Source organism: Manis pentadactyla, chromosome 7 (assembly GCF_030020395.1).
Source record: "Manis pentadactyla isolate mManPen7 chromosome 7, mManPen7.hap1, whole genome shotgun sequence".
Classification (NCBI taxonomy): Eukaryota; Metazoa; Chordata; class Mammalia; order Pholidota; family Manidae; genus Manis; species Manis pentadactyla.
The window spans coordinates 68,731,378-68,753,082 of record NC_080025.1 but is presented as its reverse complement, the minus strand read 5'-3'; the positions used below and the strand labels follow the sequence as shown (position 1 = coordinate 68,753,082).

The 21,705-nt window shown below is 35.0% G+C and overlaps 1 protein-coding gene across 1 annotated transcript in view; it reads left to right on the top strand.

The window, feature by feature from the left end:
* Nucleotides 1-21,705, top strand: part of SEMA3D (semaphorin 3D) — a 186,486-nt gene that overhangs the window by 49,437 nt on the left and 115,344 nt on the right. The window contains exon 2 of the mRNA XM_036931702.2: nucleotides 16,358-16,543. Coding sequence (XP_036787597.1) covers nucleotides 16,393-16,543 — 151 coding nt within the window. The 5' untranslated portion in view covers nucleotides 16,358-16,392. The remainder of the gene's footprint in view (nucleotides 1-16,357; nucleotides 16,544-21,705) is intronic.

Here is a 21,705-nt window from a genome sequence, read left to right as displayed (position 1 = left end):
TTTCAATATTTTGCATTTTACTGAGGCTCTTTTTGTGTGCTAGTATGTGATCTATTCTGGAGAATGTTCCATGTGCACTTGAGAAAAATGTATATCCTGTTGCTTTTGGAGGTAGAGTTCTATAGATGTCTATTAGGTCCATCTGTTCTACTGTGCTGTTCATTGCTTCCGTGTCCTTACTTATTTTCTGCCTGGTGGATCTATCCTTTGGGGTGAGTGGTGTGTTGAAGTCTCTTAAAATGAATGCATTGCAGTGTATTTCCCCCTTTAGTTCTGTTAGTATTTGTTTCACATGTGCTGGTGCTCCTGTGTTGGGTTCATATATATTTAGAATGGTTATATCCTCTTGTTGGTCTTAGTCCTTTATCATTATGTAGTGTCCTTCTTTATCTCTTCTTACTCTCTTTGTTTTGAAGTCTATTTTGTCTGATATTAGTACTGCAACCCCTGCTTTCTTCTCGCTGTAGTTTGCCTGAAATATGTTTTTCCATCCCTTGACTTTTAGTCTGTGCATGTCTTTGGGTTTGAGGTGAGTTTCTTGTAAGCAGCATATAGATGGGTCTTGCTTTTTTATCCATTCTATTACTCTTTTGATTGGTGCATTATGTTCGTTTACATTTAGGGTGACTATTGAAAGATATGTACTTATTGCCATTGCAGGCTTTAAATTCGTGGTTACCAAAGGTTCAAGATTAGCCTCTTTAGTATCTTACTGCCTAACTTAGCTCGCTTTTTGTGCTGTTATATACACTGTCTGGAGATTCTTTTCTTCTCTCCCTTCTTATTCCTCCTCCTGCATTCTTCATATGTTGGGTGTTTTGTTCTGTGCTCTTTTTAGGAGTGCTCCTATCTAGAGCAGTTCCTGTAAGATGCCCTGTAGAGGTTTTTTGTGGGAAGCAAATTCCCTCAGCTTTTGCTTGTCTGGGAATTGTTTAGTCCCACCATCATATTTAAATGATAGTTGTGCTGGATACAGTATCCTTGGTGCAAGGCCCTTCTGCTTCATTGCGTTAAATATATCATGCCATTCTTTTCTGGCCTGTAGGGTTTCTGTCGAGAACTCTGATGTTAGCCTGATGGGTTTTCCTTTGTAGGTGACCTTTTTCTCTCTAGCTGCCTTTAAAACTCTTTCCTTCTCCTTGGTCTTTGCCATTTTAATTATTATGTGTCTTGGTGTTGTCCTCCTTGGATCCTTTCTGTTGGGGGTTCTGTGTATTTCCGTGGTCTGTTCAATTATTTCCTCCCCCAGATTGGGGAAGTTTTCAGCAATTATTTCCTCAAAGATACCTTCCATCCTTTTTCCTCTCTCTTCTCCTTCTGGTACCCCTATAATACGGATATTGTTCCTTTTGGATTGGTCACACAGTTCTCTTAATATTTTTTCATTCCTGGAGATCCTTTTATCTCTCTATGTCAGCTTCTATGCGTTCTTGTTCTCTGGTTTCTAGTCCATCAATGGCCACTTGGATCTTATCCATTCTGCTTATAAATCTTTCCAGAGTTTGTTTCATTTCTGTAATCTCCTTCCTGGCATCTGTGATCTCCCTCTGGACTTCATCCCATTTCTCTTGCATATTTCTCTGCATCTCTGTCAGCATGTTTATGATTTTTATTTTGAATTCTTTGTCAGGATGACTGGTTAGGTCTGTCTCTTTCTCTGGTGTTGCCTCTGTGATCTTGGTTTGCTTGTAATTTTGTCTTTTCATGGTGATAGGAACAGTTTGCAGAGCTGGGACGTGTGATGGCTAGAAGAACTTCCCTTCTTTTTGGTTTATGACCTTCCTCTCCTGGGAGAACAGCGACCTCTAGTGGCTTGTGCTGCACAGCTGCGCGCAGACAGGGCTTCTGCTTCCTGCCCGGCTGCTCTGGATTTTATCTCCGCTTTTGCTATGGGCGTGGCCTAGCTCGGGCGGCTTCTCCAAAATGGTGGAGTTGCGTTGGAGGGGAGTGGCTGGGAGGCTGTTTATCTCCGTAATGGGCCTCCGTGCTCCCTGCTGCCCAGGGGTTTAGAGTGCCCAGAGATCCCCTGATTCCTTACCTCTGGACTAAGTGTCCCACTTTGCCCCTTTAAGACTTCCAAAAAGCACTCGCCAAAACAAAACAACAAGAAACAAAAAATAAAAAAAAGAAAAGAAATGAGAAATAAAAATAAATAAAAAAAGAAAGAGGAAAAAAAAAGGCCACTCGCTTTTCTTTTATTCTCTGGTGTCAACCTCTGGTACCCGCTCACCTTTCTTGCTGCCCTGTTTCCCTAGTGTTGGGGTCCCTGTCCCTTTAAGACTTCCAAAAAGTACCCACTAAAACAATACAACGACAACAAAAGAGAGAAAAAAATGGCCGCTTGTTTTTCTTTATTCTCCGGTGCCAGCCACCGATACCTGCTCACTGGCCTTGCTGCCCTGTTTCCCTAGTATTGGGGTCCCCATCCCTTTAAGACTTCCAAAAATCACTCGCCAAAACAAAACAACAACAAGAACAATAACAAAAATGGCCGCTCGCTTTTCTTTTGTCCTCCGGCGCCGGCCTCTGGTACCCACTCACCGGTCTTGCTGCCCTGTTTCCCTAGTATCCAGGGCCCCACTGATGCACTGTGTTTGCGCTCTGGTCCGGATGGCTGGTTCCGGGTGTTCAGCAGTCCTGGGCTCCCTCTCCCTCCTCTCTCTGACTCCTCTCCTCCCGCTGGGAAGTGGGGGGAGGGGCTCTCAGTCCCGCTGGGCCGGGGCTTGTATCTTACCTGCTTTGCAAGGCGCTGGGTTCTCGTAGGTGTAGATGTGGTCTGTTTGTTGTCCTGTGTCCTCTGGTCTTTATTCTAGGAAGAGTTGTCTTTGTTATATTTTCATAGATATATGTGGTTTTAGGAGGAGATTTCCGCTGCTCTACTCACGCCGCCATCTTGGCTCCCCCTCCCCCATAGGAGATTTTTAAGTCAATTTGCATGAGAATTTCTTTTAAAATCAAATAATCCTGTTAATGGCTAAACATCCTATAGATATGAATATTATCAGAATGGTTCAAGTACATCTAGACATCAGAGAAGTAGTGTGATGTTTATTCAATCACATCATAGTATTTTCTTTTATTCTTTGAGCATAACCTGTCTATCTCTCCAGTTCCTTATTATAATTATTCAATTTGTCAGGTTCTGTTTCACAAATTGAACTGTGATTCCCAGGTTTTTAAACAGTATCATTTCTCTTTGAAAATGTATAGAACCTTGAATCCCCAAAATTCATTTAGTGTTTAATGTCAGAAGATATTTTTATTGTTTTCCCTTTTTAATTGGCTTATTCCTTATCTGGCTAATAAACATTTATTAGGCTTCAACTTGAGCCTATTCAACTTCTATGTGCTATTTTGGAGTAGATTAAAATAAATGTTTTCTGTGTGAAGTATTTTTGGAGAGGTTAAGGGGTATGTAAAATTCAGACCATATACAAGATACTTTGTAAGTTAATGTGGTAGGAAAAATGTACCATAGTGATCCTAATAGAAAGTAAATGTTTTGACCTGGAATTCATCCAGAAATGCTTTTTGTATGAGATTGGATCTGGGAGGGCATGGCATCACGTACCAGGAGAAGGAAATTAACATGACTTGCTTTCATGTGTTCTTTTACCATCTTTCCTGGAAAAGGGATTGCGTTTTTGAGGAATGGAGAGCAAAAGTAATTTATGTAAAGGAGCTGGCATGCCAAGCTTAAGGAGTTTATATGTTAAATTAGATATGGCATTATGAAAACAAACATTTTAAGAAAACAAATCTCAAAACATCTGGCACTACCAGGATTGGAATCAACACAAAGAGTCCAGGATAACAAGTGTAGTAACTGAAGCATACAGTCACAGCAACTTGGAGCTCCATTAGTGGCCTTTAAATTGAGTAGAAAAAATTAATCCTGGAGATAAAATAACATGTACATTATGAAATGGCATCACTGACAAAGATCACAACCTTGTTTATTAGTTAAAGAACAGATTATTCATTCCCTCATCTTTCCCTCCAGTATATATTGTATATACATTATATCACATATATATGATGTGTGTACTATATATATATCTAAATGTGTCTATTTGATAAAGAAAAAATAGACCTGAAAGCAATCTTACTGATATCTGAGTCTGCACTATGTAAGATACAATAATATTGTTCTTTGAGAAAGCAAAATTGAGTTAAGTTGAAAAGTTAATCTCTTTCAAGAAACTGTTAGGTCTATGTATGTTGTTTGTTAACCATTTAAAAAATATTTATGTGCATTTTGCTTTATTAGAACTACATAATATCCCTGTTAGGTTGATGGCATATTAATGTACAAACTTTGCATGAAAGATCTCTAACACCCTGAGTAGTTAAATTCCTGAAGACAAGATGTCCTGTGTGACACAAAGTCAGAACTTTAATCAGATCTTTAGGCTGGTAACTCAGTGCTCGTTCCATTACAATGCATTTCATCTTTGTTCATGTTCTCTGTATCCTTTATGAAACAATAACTGGAGAAGCTAACATATTATAGACAATTGTATAATTCACTTGATCTAAAATTAAGTAATCTTGAAATGTCATTTACAGATTGTGACTCGTTTTCCTAAAATACACGGGTTTACAAATTTGCACTAGATAAATGATATATATGCTTGTTTTATTTTTACTTATTTACGTTTTTAGCATTTTATTTTATTTTTTTATTGAAGTATAGTTGTTATACTATCTTATATTGGTTTCAAGTATACAACACAGTGGTTTAACCATTACCTACATTATTAAATCCTTGCCCCAAATAGTGCAATTACTATCTGTCAACCTTGAAAGATGTTACAGAACCATTGGCTATCTTCTCCGTTATATATACTTGTTTTAAGTAAATCGAACACAGTATTTGAAAAATGAAAGTTTCTTGACCACTTAATACTGATACTTGTCATAGTCCCTGGCAGTCAGCCCGTTTTGAGTAAGTAAAATAGTACGCAAAGTAACTTTTAAAGAGACAACTCTTAATTTTATTAAAATAATGCAATACAAGAGTTTTATTGAAGAGATGTCTGAAAAACTGATTCTTTGAAGTGCCAAGGGTTGGAAGATGTCTTTTCTCATTGTTTTACAATCAAGAATTCTTTGCTGCTCTTCGATATTCCACCAGATGTACACATGTGCTGTTACAATTGAACTGCACATTCTTTCTTGCCTAAGACAGCAATAATCTTTCCATTTCTATTTTTCTCTAAGTGGCTTGCATATTTTGTTACTTAGACACTGTGCTTCTATCCCTTTTAATCTGGATATGCATTTACTTAGGAAAAGGTTTGTGTTGTGAATGTTCTAGGAATGTAGGAATTATAAGAAGGGGATGGATGCTTAATGTATCAGTCTTAAATATGTGCTTAATTTCTACTTACATTCAATTTTATGCCTTGTCTTCTGGATAAGCCACGATAGTTGACAGCAAGAGAGAAAGAGGAATATAAAGTGATAGTGAAGAAAGAATTGCATGAAGATATGACCCTCTTATAAAAGTTCTTCCATTGAGACCATGACACTATGGGAATGTGGAGGGTGAAATTCAACAGAATTTCCCAAATTGTTAACAAGCGTTCTCTCACTTCTAAATCATAGTTGCCAACAGGATTCATTGACAGACCACACTAAACTGGGGAAGTGGGATAGTCCTAACCTGTAATAATAAATATTCTCATAATGGCTGATGTTTATTTTATACATACTTTGTGGATAAGGATTATCCACAAACCAAATATGTGTCAAACCAAATAACAGAGTTGCCATTATTTACTAAATTTTGAAGAAAATCTTGGAAAGTGGCAAAATGAATTTATACCAAAGTCCAAAATTCATATCTTGACTCCAAATTTCATAGCCTCTCTGAACAGAGGGATTTTCTGTAACATTTGCAAGTGAGGTTCAGAGGAAAAGACTGAAAACTTGAAAAAAGACATCCAGAAATACCAGAGTGGCCCTGACCTATTCAGGCATTCCTCCTAATTTTTCTTTGTTCATTAATCTTTGTAGCAGCCATGAGTCGTTTTATTTTTTATCCAGAAGTTCCCATATGTTTCTAGGGCTCTCAAAGCTACACAAGTTTTTTAAGTCTTCATGATATTGCACACGGGATGATATATAGAGGTTTCAGCTGCTTCATCACCATATACCACAGAAGTAGTCTGGTAAAGGAAAGAAGAGGAGATTGACGCGTCTCTCACTTATTCCACAAATACATGCTTATCTCCTACTCTGTGCCAGGCACTGTGCTAGACGTTGGGGAAACAGTGGTGAATGTAACTGATGTCCTGCCTTCATGGGCTTAAAAGAAGTACACATGTCTGTATGGAGATATGTAACTTCAGGTTGACTTACTGTCAAAATTTTCTAAATGTTAATCTCAGGTTGAAGACCTCCTCCATAGACTTCTTCTGCAAACATGTTTAGTAACTCCAACTTGAATGTTCTAAAATAAAATCATTTCTTTTTCACTCTGCCTTTATTTTTACTTTCTATTTCCATATCCAAAAAGCAGTGAAGTGTATTCTTTGGTTGTGGTTTCATTTTGGCAGTTCATATGGCTCAATAAACTGGAAGCTCAGAGAAAGTAGTATGTTATTTTACTCTAATAGGAATCTTATCTAATTGTGCATTAACAAAAATTTATATTGTATAATGAAGGTTGAGAACTTTAATGCCAAATTATACAAACACATTTGCAAGCATGATAGGAGTACACGGGAGTTTCCAGGCTTCCTTTTAAGTTTCACATTCACTTAATATCTTTAGAAAAATAGTTTTGCTGTCACAGTCCATGTATAAATGGAAGAGCTTTAAGCTCATATTTTTTGAGAGCTAGCTATGTGCCAGACAAGGTACTAAGTGCTTTCCATGTGTTATATCATTTTATTCTCTTAACAATTACATTTGATAAGAACTGATAGTCCTGATATATGTATAAGGAAACTGGACTTAGAGAAATTAAGTGAATTCTCTCAGGGCATAAAACTGATAAATAACAAAACTGGGATTACAACCCAAACAATCACACAAACAGGGGCGGAGCTCTTAGGCTCTGTAACCCTTGGAAGAGTCAAGAATTTTATCTCTGCTGCTGTAACACATGAAAAAGTAAATGAGCTTAATTATTGAGGATTCTGAGAGATTATTTAAAGTGAATTCTGTATTTTAAAATCCAAACTACAGTGCTAATTTCAATTCTGAGTCAACACAGAGGTGATGTGACATTTCCTCTAAGAGAAAAATATATAAAAAGTAAAAATGGGGAAATGTCCATATATAGCTGTATACTCAATTTAGGAATCCTCTGCTTATCCTACCTGAGGCAGAAAGATTTAGTAAATTCCCTACTTTCTCCCTTTAAAGCTAGGATCCTTTCTGGAAAACAGCAAGAGAAACCTAATCCTTTTAATCTTTTTAATACAAGTAAAAACCTTCAAGTCAACTATAATACATGCTCAGCAATGTTTATTGTATTTTTATGTTAAGGTTTTATGTGAAATATTATTTCACTGGGTATTTGTATTTTCCCTTTCTTGATAAATTCCATGATTTAATTTAAATAAGTAGCATTGGAAGCACTCCAGATACAATGTGTCTTATCCTTCATAACAAAATTCAAACCAGCACTGAGAGCCCACTCTAAAACCATAGGAACTGAGTTTGTTTGCTTGCATGTTCATTTGTTTGTTTTGCTGATATCCTGTAATTATTTTTTCCATTTGTCTTCATACTATAGGATGTTATATATTTTCCTGAGACCACTTCATTTTGCAGGCCTTAAAAACTGTTGTCATGTGTTTAGGTTATTATTAAATGTTTTTAAAGCCATAATTTACTTTTGTATTTAAAAAGAATTCTAGTAGAAAATTAAGACAAATTAAATACAGTAATTCTTAAGTGGCTAATACTCACTGATCACTTAACCATGTACTAGATATGGCATTGTGCTTTACATCATGGTTTTATAATACAACTAATACAACTATTTCTTACAACTAATAGTAACTATTACTATTTAAAATGTGGTAAGATGTAAGTGGCATAACTGAGCTTTGTGCCTGAATACTTAATCACCATGCTACTCTACTTTTGACATACCCTGCAGGAACTATGGGAAATACAGATTCCCTATATCTATATGTAGACATACAGGTAGAAGAAACTTAATGTTCTTACAAAAGCATACAAAACTCAAAATGATCGTATTGGTTTGTTTGTAAAAGCTATAAACTTTATTTTAAAAATAATTTTTAGTGTTTTAGTAGTAGAACTAAACTAAATGTGAGAACATTGACTGGATCAGGGTCTTGCAAACTCTTGATTTTCTGGTGGTAGCTGTTGGGCCATCTGTGGCAAAATTCACAGACCTCCATCATTATGGATAACTGTCTTCCAGAAACCCAGTTCTTTTTTGGGCTTGCATCTTGGACAATGAGAATGTGCAAACTTATTTTGTAATAGTCACCTAAGAAAGACAATTAGAAATACAAATGGTGACAATAAAAATAGTTCTTATATGATTAAGAAATAGTCCTCTTTAGCTTGTAAAAATCAGTTTCCAATGCCACAGAAATAAAGGAAAGAGCACCTTTGTCATCTTCATACTCAAGGTTAAGGGGAAAGAAAATGGAAAATTTTAGGATTAATCCATTTTAGTTTTATATTCAGAAACACAGAACAAGTAAATTGTGCTGTATAAATTCTTTAAATCAGTGCCTGGATTTTCTTACCAGGGACAAAAAGAATAAGTTTCTCCCCTAACCTGTTCTGTGCTTATTTACATTTATGTCCCAGAACTAAAGTTATTACTTAGTAATTACTACTTTTACTACTCTAGGATACATAAACTAGCCCTGACCTGTATATCAGAAAGAGATGAAAAGAAAAAAACCAACAACAAACTGAAACTTGTGAAAAACTAATAAAATTTAAAGTCCAGTTTCTGGGTTACATGCCTCTCAAGTGTTCAGTTGCCATGTGTGGCTGGTAGTTACCATAACAGACAAAGAGATACAGAGTTTTGCCTTCATCATACATGTCCTATTGAACAGTGCCTGGGAGGGAGTTGGGGACAAGCCCACTGTCACAGCCACTGGGTTGAAAGCCCTTCTCCATCTCCAAAGACACCCCCTGGAGAAAGTGGACCCCAGGGCAGGCTCCTTAACACCCAACCTCTCCACTCCCCACCTTCTGCCTAGGGATCCACCACTGTAGCATTGCAGAAGGAGCCCCATGTATGTAATCACATGGTCCCGCATCTGATCCTGCCAAGGGACCTTGGCAAGTGATTGTACCTTTGCCTGTTTCCTCGTTTGCCAAGATCAAAACTGTTAAGTGCAAACAAAACAAAGCAGGAAAAACATTGGAACATTTGCATTGCAAACATTCTTAACAAAGATGAAATCCATTAGTATATGTCAACATCCTTAGAAATGTAAACAATAATTATTAAAGCGCTATTACTGCTAAAAATGCTGGACAGTTATTTGTTGAAAAAGCTGCCTTATTTGCATAGTCACCAGTTATTCAATTTAATATGATAAAAATAAAGTAACGTTAATTGAATTTATGTTTAATTGCATTAAAAGTGTTATTTTATTTATCTTATTATTAATTAGCAGCCAAGCTGGGTCAAATATCATGAAATTCAAATCTGATGTGATGACTGTGTTCCTAAATTCTGGCATATGACACTAAGCTCCTTTTATATGCTGCCTCTTTTAACTCCCAGATAGTGCTATGTTTATGAAGTGAATTATTTAAACTCTTCTCCCTATGCAGATGGAATGCCTCCTGTTGCTAGAAAAGTTTATTTCCCTAAGGTGTTTCATTAAGTAGTGAAGAAAGAAACAAATAGTGTTAGTGTGTTTAGCATATCTTTTTCCTTTAACACTAACAGGAGTCATTTAACTTAAATGTCTTGATCACAAAAGTACATTCATTCCTGAGAATTTAGGTGAATACGAAGTTCAAGGTCTATTCACCTTTTTTTAAATTAAAAAGTTAGCTGGTGAATTTGATTGGATTTCTTGGTCTGTTTATTTAAAAGTGTTGGGAGTTTTACAGAGAATTATTGTATTTGTTCTGTGTCATACGTCTTAAAATCATGATTTAATAGTTCATAATTATCTACTAGTTCCAATAGTTACAACCTTAACATTCCAAATTAAATACAGTTTGAACCCATGTTAAGATTTAAATTTACTATAGGAACTTATTTCTCATACATAAGTGATTTTGTATATGTAGGTTCATAAAATTTTTAATCGCCAACTAATAACATCTGTATATGTTATTGGCATGCAAATCCAAGTAAGATGTAATAGTAGGGCTTTGTTGAGCAGGTATTTCTATAACAATATACTTTTAGTGTATTTTAGAAATGTAAGCATTGTGTTTATTAAATCACTGCAAAATAGAAATGTAACTACTTTATCTTTACTGACAAAGAGTTTAGCTCAACGTTACAGTGGATTACTGATGATGTTCACGTTTAGTTTGGTAAGTAGTGAAATACCACTATTGTAAGGATGTTAGGAAGTAGATGAATGTTTAATGAAATGTAAGTATCTTTTTCATGATCTCTGAAAAATCACATGGTCCTCCAGATTACATGGAAATATATCAACTGATGAAGAATTAATGACATCTGAAGGCAATGAAGTCCATTAATGGACAGTTAAAATTTTTCAAAGGTTGCGGCCCTTAAGTTCTACTTATTGGTAATAGTGCTGTACACTTGAGTGGTGATTGCATACCCAACTGTAATAAAGTAGTAGGATATTATGTATATTAGAAAGCACACAAAGAGAAGATTAGATAGAATGAGATTAAATATATATGAAAGTTTTAGCATTGATAGAATGAGATTAAATATATATGAAAGTTTTAGCATTCCAAACTTCATTCTGGTAGATGTTCATACATACCACTTGAATTCTGCTTTGGTATCACTACACTTGATCAATGGAATATAAGATAGCCGTCTACAAACAACAAGCTTCTCTTTGTTTGCCTATATTGCCTCTCAAGTTTCTTTCATAATTTCTGTATGGTTCTTTGTCCATATCTGAACCATAAAGTAATTTACAAATAGTTCACCAATCTTGTGTGCCATACAGGAAAACCAATCAAACAATAACCTAAAAATATGAGCTACAATTAGGTAAAAATGGGTTTATACCTTTAATTTGAGGGTCGTCATAACTGCTCATGCCTCCTGAATTGGGTAAAAAATTCTCAAGTGATGTTTTGTGCATCATAAAGGTATGAAGAACAAATAGCTCTTTATAAGTTAAATCAAGATCTCTTTTTTTCCCTTCCCCAACATACACATACACTTACACACATCCCTGAGAAAGAATCTTAAATGTTAGTGTGCAAGGTTTCCACGTGTGAAGACTTAATGTGTATTTTAATTCTTGTCTTATGATAGAATCTATTTTTTCATCATAATTATATATTATCTTGCCTTAATAACTTTTGGAACAAATGGATGTAAGTAAATAAAGTAAATCAATGAAGTTCATATGTAAAATTTTATATCTCTTGCTCTTCAAATAATATTTTTGACAAGTTATCATCCATCTGTGAAGTTGTGGACTCTTTGTATTCCTTTGGGAAATGGCATGAGGCCTTCTTGAGTGTTAGATTATGCATTCGAATCTCTGATTTAGTGGAACAGTGTGTAAAAAATCTCTCATAATCAGAATACTCCCTATTGGCTCCACATCTGAAGATCCCCAAGAGTGCTGTTTGTTCCAGCAAACATCTGCAATAGATTACATGCAGTTAATTGGCTCCAGGTTGAGCTTGTTACAGACAGTAGCATGCAGTATTACCTATGCAATTCACTAAATCCACCCACTTCAGGTTAAATCACACCTACTTCTCTCTATAATTCCTCCCAGATGCAGTACACACATGTGTGCATACACAACACACACAAAAACACACACTTATACGCATCCTGGGAAATAGTAAAATATCAATAGATTAGTGGAGGGTTGTTGCTAATATGTTTAACTCACAATCTCAATTAAAAGATTAGCTATTGAATTCAAAGGATTGTTGGGAAGACAAACAAAGATCTGGGAGCAGCAGATTATAGAAAGCAACTATTTTACAGTAGGAAAATGCTTAAACTTTTAAATAAAGTTGAAGCAAGTTAAGGATTTTGTTTGATTTTGTCCTTAATGCTAACAAACCTACCAGCCCTTGTAGGCACCTCTCAGAATGCCGTAGTAGCACGGAAAGCAGTGCTTTGTTTTTTATCTTACTTAACAATATTAGTGAGTTGGGTTACAAGGAACAGTATGATTACTGTTCATTGAAAACCAAGGCATCAATCTTCTTAACTTATAGTGTTGGAGGCACAGGGCATGTCTTAGCGATTAATGACCAGTTGGAGGAGTAGATATCTCAATATACAGCAAGGGCCATTAACCCCAACTGATCGTTAATTCCCAGGAAAGGTCCTGTACTGAGGTCATTATTCCTAATAAAATGTGCACATAGAAAGTTTCCTCTCTTTTGCCTGTGTACATAAACATGCATTCATATTATATGCATTGTTGTCTGTCATGAAAAAAAGTAGTATTTCACATGTCCAGAAGCTGTAAAAACCAAGCCTAATGACAAATTTAATTTGCTTAATCTCTACAGTCAATTTACCTTTCACGTTTGGGGGAGGATATGGGTAGTGGGAGAATACATGTTTGTATGCCAGGGCTGTGGATCTGCTGCAATTAGATGCCCATATTCTGCTACCATGTGGATATAAGAGAAAGTGAAAGGAACAGGCAAATGGAACTAGGGAAACACTGAGGACCGTGGTGGGAACCAGTACATGTGATCTAATACCAAAGGCAGTGCAGAGCACTGGCATTGTTAGAGTCATAATAAGACCCAGGAACAGACACGAGGCACACTGAAGAGTTAGGTCAACTTCTTTGGTGTCCTCACTCTTCCACCCTGCTACGCTTTCCTCCCTTCTCATAGCAGTCTAATAAAGTCTATCGTGCTTTTAGCTTACTTGTCGTCTGGAGTTGTCTCCTTTTGTTTTCCATTCTCCTTTCTCATGTCTCCATGAACCTATCCTTGTCTTGCTTAAGCCTGTATGATAACTCAGTTGATCAATTTTCCATAACATCCCATAAATATCTCAATTTTAGGAATTATATTTCATAGTGCCTAAATTATTTGTATATATGCAACTATTCCTCTCAAACAAGATTTTTATCTTTTTCCTCACCTTAGTGAATCGTTGGTTAGCTATGGTGATAATGACTGTTAAAAATATATAAATGACTATATAAAATACATATACATATGTAAATGTCTATGTCTATGTATATGTATGTATGTGTGTGTGTATTATTTGCATAAAAGCAATACATTTTTAAGGATAATGTATAAGTCAAAGAACACATCTGTTTTCACTGGTGTGTCAATGAAAATGTTGCAAGGATGCATCTCTTACAAGACTGAGTAATTCAAAACTCATATAATTTAAGACTAATCCTGGTACATTTTTCTGTAGACCAGCTACCATGACTGTTTTGTGCCAATAGCATAAACATGTTGTACTACTAGCTTTGAAATAACACAATTGTTTATTTTACAAGAGTTTATTTTAAATATGTTAAAGAAGACTTCATTAGTATTTTATAATATGCATTAATGAAATTTTAAAAATTAAAATTTTCATAAAAGGCTATTGATGGTCTAGATTTTTAGTCAGCAGGACATTTCTGTTTTCTCTCAAATTAGGTGAAACCATCAAGAAACACCATGTAAATATGAACATAATATGTGATATGTGCCATTTTTAACACAATATACTCAAATGACTATCTAAATCAATTTGACTATTTGCATATATAGTAATCTTCTAAGTCAAAGAATTAAATATGCACAGATTATATGTAAGACAGAACAGTTTGGTCCTTCCTATAGGTATCTTTGGAGGTAATTAAAGTAATTGAGAACATGTAATTTATTAAGCATTCATGTTTATTGTTAAATAAAAATCTTCAAAAGTTAATTTGAAGATCTAATTGGCTTTATTAAGTGAGTCATGAATTGGACAGCATCTCCTCTAAGCAAGTAGGGAGATGGTCTGAGGAACTGTACAAAATGGACGGTTTTTATAGGAAGGAGGGTAGGGCAAGAAGTTATTGGCAAAAGAAAAGAAAGGATTGCTTCAGGCAAGGTCACCCTTTCTTAGAGAGAGGATCAGGGGATCTAATCCTGTAGACTACCTCATCTTTTGGAGGCAGGAGAGGACTGTGTAGGAGATTATCTCATTGGTGCTGACCAGAAGATTCCTGACTGACTGTAAAGACTACATTTCTGGGAAGGTTGGGACTTCACTTAGGATAAAGCAGTAAGCTCCAGTGTGGTGACCTGGCCTAGCAGAAGTGACTCCTTGTTGGGCCTGTGGTTTTCTTTTTATGAAATATTTCATGAAGAAACAACATAAATTTGTAGTCTGTCCTTATTCTTTAAATGGTTGTCATGTATGAAAATAATCTATATTCCTAAATTTTATTTCACTTTCATAGATTGATCTTAGCTTTTGAGGTTTTAGTTAACTAGAACCTTGATTCAAAGCCTATGGGAATTTTAATAAAGAGTTGATCTTCATAAGAAAATTCACTCTTATTAGACCTTCTCTTTAAACTAAGCCATGTACACATAAAATACTTATTTTGATATGAAATAATTAGACAGTTACTTTAAGTATAACACTTTTTTATCATGGCTGAAACTACCACCAAGGAAGTACAGAAATTATTTGCATAAAAGTTAAAGCAGGTTCCACATCTAAAATCCTTCCTGGAAATAAATATAGCAAGATACTTTCTGTGGGCTGTTTCTTAGAAAGACAGCAATAACTGTGTGGAGAAAGAAGAGAAGCTGAAGATTTCATCAAGACCTCAAGATCCCTTGATTCTGTTGTAATAAAAAGCACCCAAAGACTTAGTGGTTAAGAAGGCCAACTCTGCTATGGTCCTGACCTTAGTAATGTTTTAGTCTACCTCTTACTTACCATATGACCTTGGGAGAACTATAACTCTCTACCTCAGTTTCCTGGTCTGTGAAATGGGGTAAATAATTACTTTTCCTTTATGGCTGCCATTAATTAGCATTATTAAAAGATGTGTAATTTTTAATATGCCTCAATCTATCTTTTAATAATGGTAGTTGTAGCAAAAATGGATTGCAGTCATAATGCCCATCCAGAAGCGATTAGGAGTGCCTTGCCGTCAGAAGCCTGGGGAAAGACTTAACATAAAACAGTGCTGACGAAAAGGAAGGAAGACAAAGTGCTGAAGCCAAGAAAGGACAGGCTGCAACTTAAAGTCAAGTTGGCCATTGGTGATTAGTTTTCCTTAGCATTCTGATTTTGTTACTTGGAGGTATTTACAGGCTTAGATTTTGGTTTGCATAATCAGGCCACCACAGCATTAGAGCCAAATCAGTCTAATGGGCTTCTTGTTTAATTAATCTAACAGCATTAAGTCATTTAAGTAATAAAGCACTTTTTAAAAGTATATGGTGCATATAAATACTCAATGAATATAATTTGTAATTATTACTACCAGGCTTGGTTTGAAGTATGTGTTTGATTTATTCCATGTCTTAACAAAGACAACTAAAGCAGCTTATTTATGGCAACCTAGTTAATAACCACTTCCTCCCTATTAGAAACCCCTCTATTTTACTATTTGTTTTTCTATTCAGTGTTGCCTTGTGTGGAATAGTATATAGGTAATTATATAGGAATAACATAACATAATTGTATTTGGTATGGCATAAGGTAAGATTGCATTGTCCCAGGCCTAAAATCTGTAGTCGAGGCCCTGACCTGATCGTGTCCAATTTTCCCTATTTTAGGTGGACTTCTAAAATACCTTTTAAGTCAGAAACAAGAGAAGAACTCCCTGACAATGGTAGCTTTTATTAGTTTTTTGCTTAGGGAGCTTTCCTTGGGGTGATATAGGGAAGGAAGAGGTTTCTACCAGTATTCTTATCTACTCAAAGAATTCATCAAGTTACAGAAGGAGTCAGTTCCTCCTACATTTGCATTAAAAAAAACAATTTCAGTAGAGGACCAGATGCTATTTAACATAAATAGATGAAATTTTAGTTATGCAGTCATCTCTACATCTAAGTAAAGGCAGATCTGAACTTAATTACTCAGATCTGATTAATTTCTCCTCTGCAACAATTTGTGAGAGCAGCACAAGAGAGGACAAGCAATTATTTTTCAAAATCTATACACATTAAAAAATTATAATTTATTAAACAATATTAATAGTTCTTTCTTATTTTTTAGATTAACAGTGTTTGAAAGAGGACATTGTTGTCATCATGAATGCTAATAAAGATAAGAGACCAAAGTCCAGAAGCCATGCTGTTCACCTTTTTCATGCCTTGATGATGCTAAGTATGACCTTGCTGTTTCTTCCAGTCACTGGAACTTACAAGCAAAATATTCCACGGCTCAAGCTAACTTACAAAGGTAAATGTGTAAATGTTTTCAGATTGTCTTTCGATTACTGTATTTCTTTTTTTTCAGAAATGCATGCTGACTTCAGTGAAATATTTATAATATTGGCATCAGTTAATAAAAATATTATTATAGAACACAAAGCCCAATTATTTATTATTTTTGTGAGAATAGATGCCCAAACTGTTTATGGACACTTTTCAGCCCATTATTTACAATGATCAACTACTGATTAGCATAATAAGGAAATTTTGGCCTATAAATTATAATCACTTTTGTATTAAAACAAATCAATCCATAAAAATAGAAAAACATTAATTCCATAAAGCTGCTGCGGATTTTTATGCCTAGGTAGAGACGATGCTTTTTTATGCACAGTAAGATATCTTCAAAAAAGAATTAGTACACTAAAACACCATTATGACATTAAGCATATAGATTTTATTAAAAAAGAAAGAATAGATGAAAAAACTAAAAAAAGTGTAAGCTGTTTTTAACTTTAACATGAGAGCAAAGTTTATATGAGTTATAATTAATCATCTTGTGTGTATATGTGTATATATATATGTGGGTATGTGTAAATAGATAGGGAAAGAAAGAATATTACAAGTTTCATGCTCAAAGATTTATTTCTTTCGTTTTCTATAATATACTTTGTTTTGTTTAATACCTTAGATAGTGAAAGGAATGTAAGGAACTCAGACTTCTTTATTCTGACCTTGGCAGGTAAAAATTATTCTGGCAGTTTTAAAATCCTCAGATATTTAAGACAATATTTCCAGCTCAAATTAAGTATAACAAAAGCAAATTTGATGTCACATGTAAGTAGAAGTGGAATTAGCATATTATACCCATTGTGAGATAAATTCTAACCAAAATAAGCAGGCAACGAGAGGCAACAAAGGGCCAGGCAGTTAATTTGAGCACAATCCCTTGTGATGTTCCCCCATCTGGCTAGTTACAGGCCGGGGAAGCCGTGCGCAACAAGGCAGGTGGGGAGTTTTTAAAGAAGGTAGGGGGAGGCAGAGCTTAGATTTACAGGGGCGGGAGAATTGGCTAGCCTAAGGCACATTTTTCAGGTTGGGAGGGGGCAACAGCTGGGAACTTCGGCACGTCATCAGTGTCTGATATGGGAGGGGCAACTCCCGGGGACTTAGGCACATCATCAGTGTCCGACGTGCTCACCCCTCCCTCCGGTGCCTCCAACCTTACACCCATTACACATTTCATATGTTCATATTTGTTTGGAATTTATATCTCATGAATTGAAGAATTAAGGCAACATGTTGTTTTGAGTTTTTATTTTCTAGAACAGATAAAACCAATTTAAAGTTAAAAAAAAATCAAAGTATTGCCTTTGCACAGTTGAGGGGAGGATTGACTGGGAAGGGTTATGAGAGGTAACTTTCTGGGATTATGGAAATGTACTCTATCCTGATAGGGATGTGGATCACCCAAGTGTATGGATTTTTCAGTACACATCATATTGCAGGTAAGATTTGTTTATTTGCCTGTATTCAAAATTATCATAAAAAAATAGAAAACATGTATTAAAAGCCAAACAATACAAAGAGATATAGAAAATTTGAAAATCAAAGGGCTGAAGAAAAAAAAGGAAACTTTATCTGGTTTCTATGATAGAGTGAAAAACAAGAGTATTGACTTGCTCTATGTGAACAATGCAAAACAAATCCAACTTGAAAAAGAAACTTTAATAGTTGTTGTTAGTCACTGAGGGTCCCTTATGGTAAAAACAGTGGTCTTCTGTGTGAATTGCCATTTCCTCCTCCCCTTTCTTTATATGAAGATACTGAAGTACTGAGAAATTGAGGAATTTCCAAGATCTTAAATTAATTCCTAGCTCAGCTCCTGAGTCAGCCTCATGCTGCATGGAGCCTGGGTGCCTAATCTTATTTCTCAGACCTTAGACATAGTAGTTCTTCCCTTTTGGTGCTTATGTACCACAGTGAACTTTAAAGTTTACAGAAGCATCATGCTGATACTTGACTAACTGAATATGTGATTTTCAATTGCCAAAATTAAATAGACTTGAACAAGGGTACATGCTCTATTTAAGATCACTGGGTAAGCAAAAGAGATTTGCAGTCTTGTGGGATTTTTATGCCTTTTGGATAAATTTATGTGATAATTTGTGTTCATAATACAAATTTCATACAAGAGATTGTAATATGCTAACTCAGACGTGGTAAGTTGATCATCTGAAATAACAAATCAATCCCCAAAAAGAGAAAAACATTAATTCCATGTAGCTGCTCCTGATTAGTGTATTCTTAGAGGACATGTGTGTGTGTGTGAGAGAGAGAGAGAATGTATGGTTTTGGACTTGGAATTAACTCTATCAGAGTATAAAATCTTGTTTTATTTATCTTTCCATAGATTGTCACTCTTCTTAGCACCTAGTGTTAATATAAAAGGAGAACTGGCATGTAAGTGTTGGATTAAATAAGAATTTAATAAGAGCTATTCTTTTGATGGTTCTTACATTCAGTATACTCTCTAAATGTTATACTTTTAGGTTTTTATTAAATATAGGTAGGTTATCTATATGTCAAAGACTGGTAAGCATTAGCAAATACTGAATGCAAGGTATTACAGCAATCTCCCATCCCACTTTCCCTAGACACACACACACACACACTCATCATCTCCCCATGGCTGCTATTGGCCATTCATTTCCAGATTGTATGCTAATAACAGAGCAACTTTGGAAATATTCTGTTCAACACTATGAATATGCCATCCACTAATAAGAATTTCCCTGTTTTCCCTGTCTACCTCTTCTATACCATATCTGATAGTTTAGAAGGAAAATAGTCCAATCCTCACATAATACTTTAAAAAAGTGACCTATTTCTGAATAAAGTTATGACATAAAAAATTACTGCTAATTTGGAGATATGGTGAGGAAATTTTTTGTATACCACATTTCTACCTCCGAGATAATGACCGTGACTCTACTTGGGCATCTTCTTTCTCTTGCTACCTGACTAACGAGTTGAGATTGGTTAGTACCACTCATTGCTTCTATAGTTTTCGGAGAGCCTGACAGTTCATACTTGAGCACTAAAGCACAGCCAGAAGATGAGGTTAGAATAAGAAGCCAAAATGAAAAATTAATTTTGTTTTCAATAGTATTTAATTTCTATAGGCACAAAATCAGCTTTGCTTTCTTGGCTTTCCATAAATCATGCTCTCTTAGGTGCTGACCAGAGACGCAGCCAGCATCAATAGAGTTAGCTACTTCGAACAGCTGCAAGATTGTTCTGAGGGATTTCTGAAAGGCCAACAGAAATATAATAACCATTTTATCCAAAGAATGCTCTTTGATAAAGACTTAGCTTTGAACCTCTGAATCCACAAGAGCTTGTTTCATTCTATTTTTGGGTAAAAAGATTTCCCTTCAGTTGTGTGTTTTGAAATTGTATACACAGTTATGCTTACTAAATCTGTTTTTTGAGTAACAAGGGGAAAGAACCTTGGAGATCAGGATGTTCTATATTTCTGAATTTTGTGTTATACGGTTATTTTATATATTTTTCTCTACCAGGTAGGGCTTCTCACAGTGACTTTTACAGTTTATACTGCAGATGGAGTAAAAGTAATTTTTTAGAGATGACCTACTTTAATCTTGTAACAATTTAAACATTATCTCATGATCATCATGAAGGAACTCACAGGAGTTAAGGATATTTATATCCAGGAATCATTAGTATCTGCAATGTTATTTGTTTGGAAAACTCCTGAAAATGCGATGGGAAACATAGCTAAAGAGGGATTGGACAAGAACGTTAGAAAAGGAAGGGAAAATGAAAATTAACCAGAATACAAAGATTCATCCCTTACAATAAATTATAGTTTCTTTCATCTTTTTTGCATATTCTCTTTAACCTTTCATTTTCCTTTGCTCTTTTATTTATTTTTTTCCTTTGATATTTTTAGATTTTACTATTAACTTACATTTGGTTGGCTTATGATATACATTACATATATATATACACATATACATATACATATATATGTGTGTATATATATATATATATATATATATATATATACATATATATATGTGGTCTGTTTTCTTACTACATCCTTTTGAGTCTGGCACAACAAAAATTCAGCTACCAATTCCATTTGAATATTTTCCCAACAAAACCTCTTGCTATCTCAAAGAATCACAATAATCCTGCAAATTCCCAGCTATTCAACATTGAATCCACACATATTAAGACATCAGGAAAGAAACTAACCCAAGTAATAGTTACCATATATTTACACATTCTGCAAATATTTATTGAGCAACTACTATGTACTGGTACTGTCCTAGGTCAGAGAAAAGTCACTCTCCCCTTTGAATTTCTTTTTCAGATGGAGACAGACAATGAACAGATAAGCAAACATTAATATCATTTCAAACAGTGGGAAGTGCTATGAAGGGTATAAAGCAAGAGAGAGACTGGGTCCAAGTTTCCTACTTAGACATTAATGTGTCTGTTTTACGACACACTGAAAATCATTGTTGTGATACCCATTTTATAGATAAGAAACATGAAGTTGAGGGCCTGAAGGCCTTGCCCCAAAGCAAAAAGCTATTAAGTGACAGAACTAAGTTACATGTTTTTATCTGTCTAGTTCAGGACCCATGCTCTTGCCTCCTTTTGCCCTTGAGAGAAACATTATATATTTAGGGACACAAATACCAATTACTTTTTGGCAGTATGCTGTTTTCAATAAGTATCAATAGTACTAATTATATTTTGCTCTTCTGTAACTTATATTTATTTTCGTATAAGAAACTTGAAATCATCTTTAAAATATTTATCTATTCTTTAATTAAACATTAATGTATTTGATAGAGTGATTCTTTGTTTTTTTGTGATTTTCTGAGAAATCAGTGGATAAATCTATATATTTTTCTTTATTTACAAACTACCCTCTTTAGCAATGAAATGTGGCATGTGTCTCAGAGATACATGGCTGTTTGACTCATCTAAATTATTTTATTTGAATAATCTTATTTATTTTGATTCAGTATGATACAACAGTGAAGAAAGCAGGTCCTGAAGCCAAACTGCTTAGGTTTTAACTGCTGATATTAGTTGTGAGATATTTGGATATTTATTTTCTGTGCTATAGTTTTCTTATTCATAATGTAG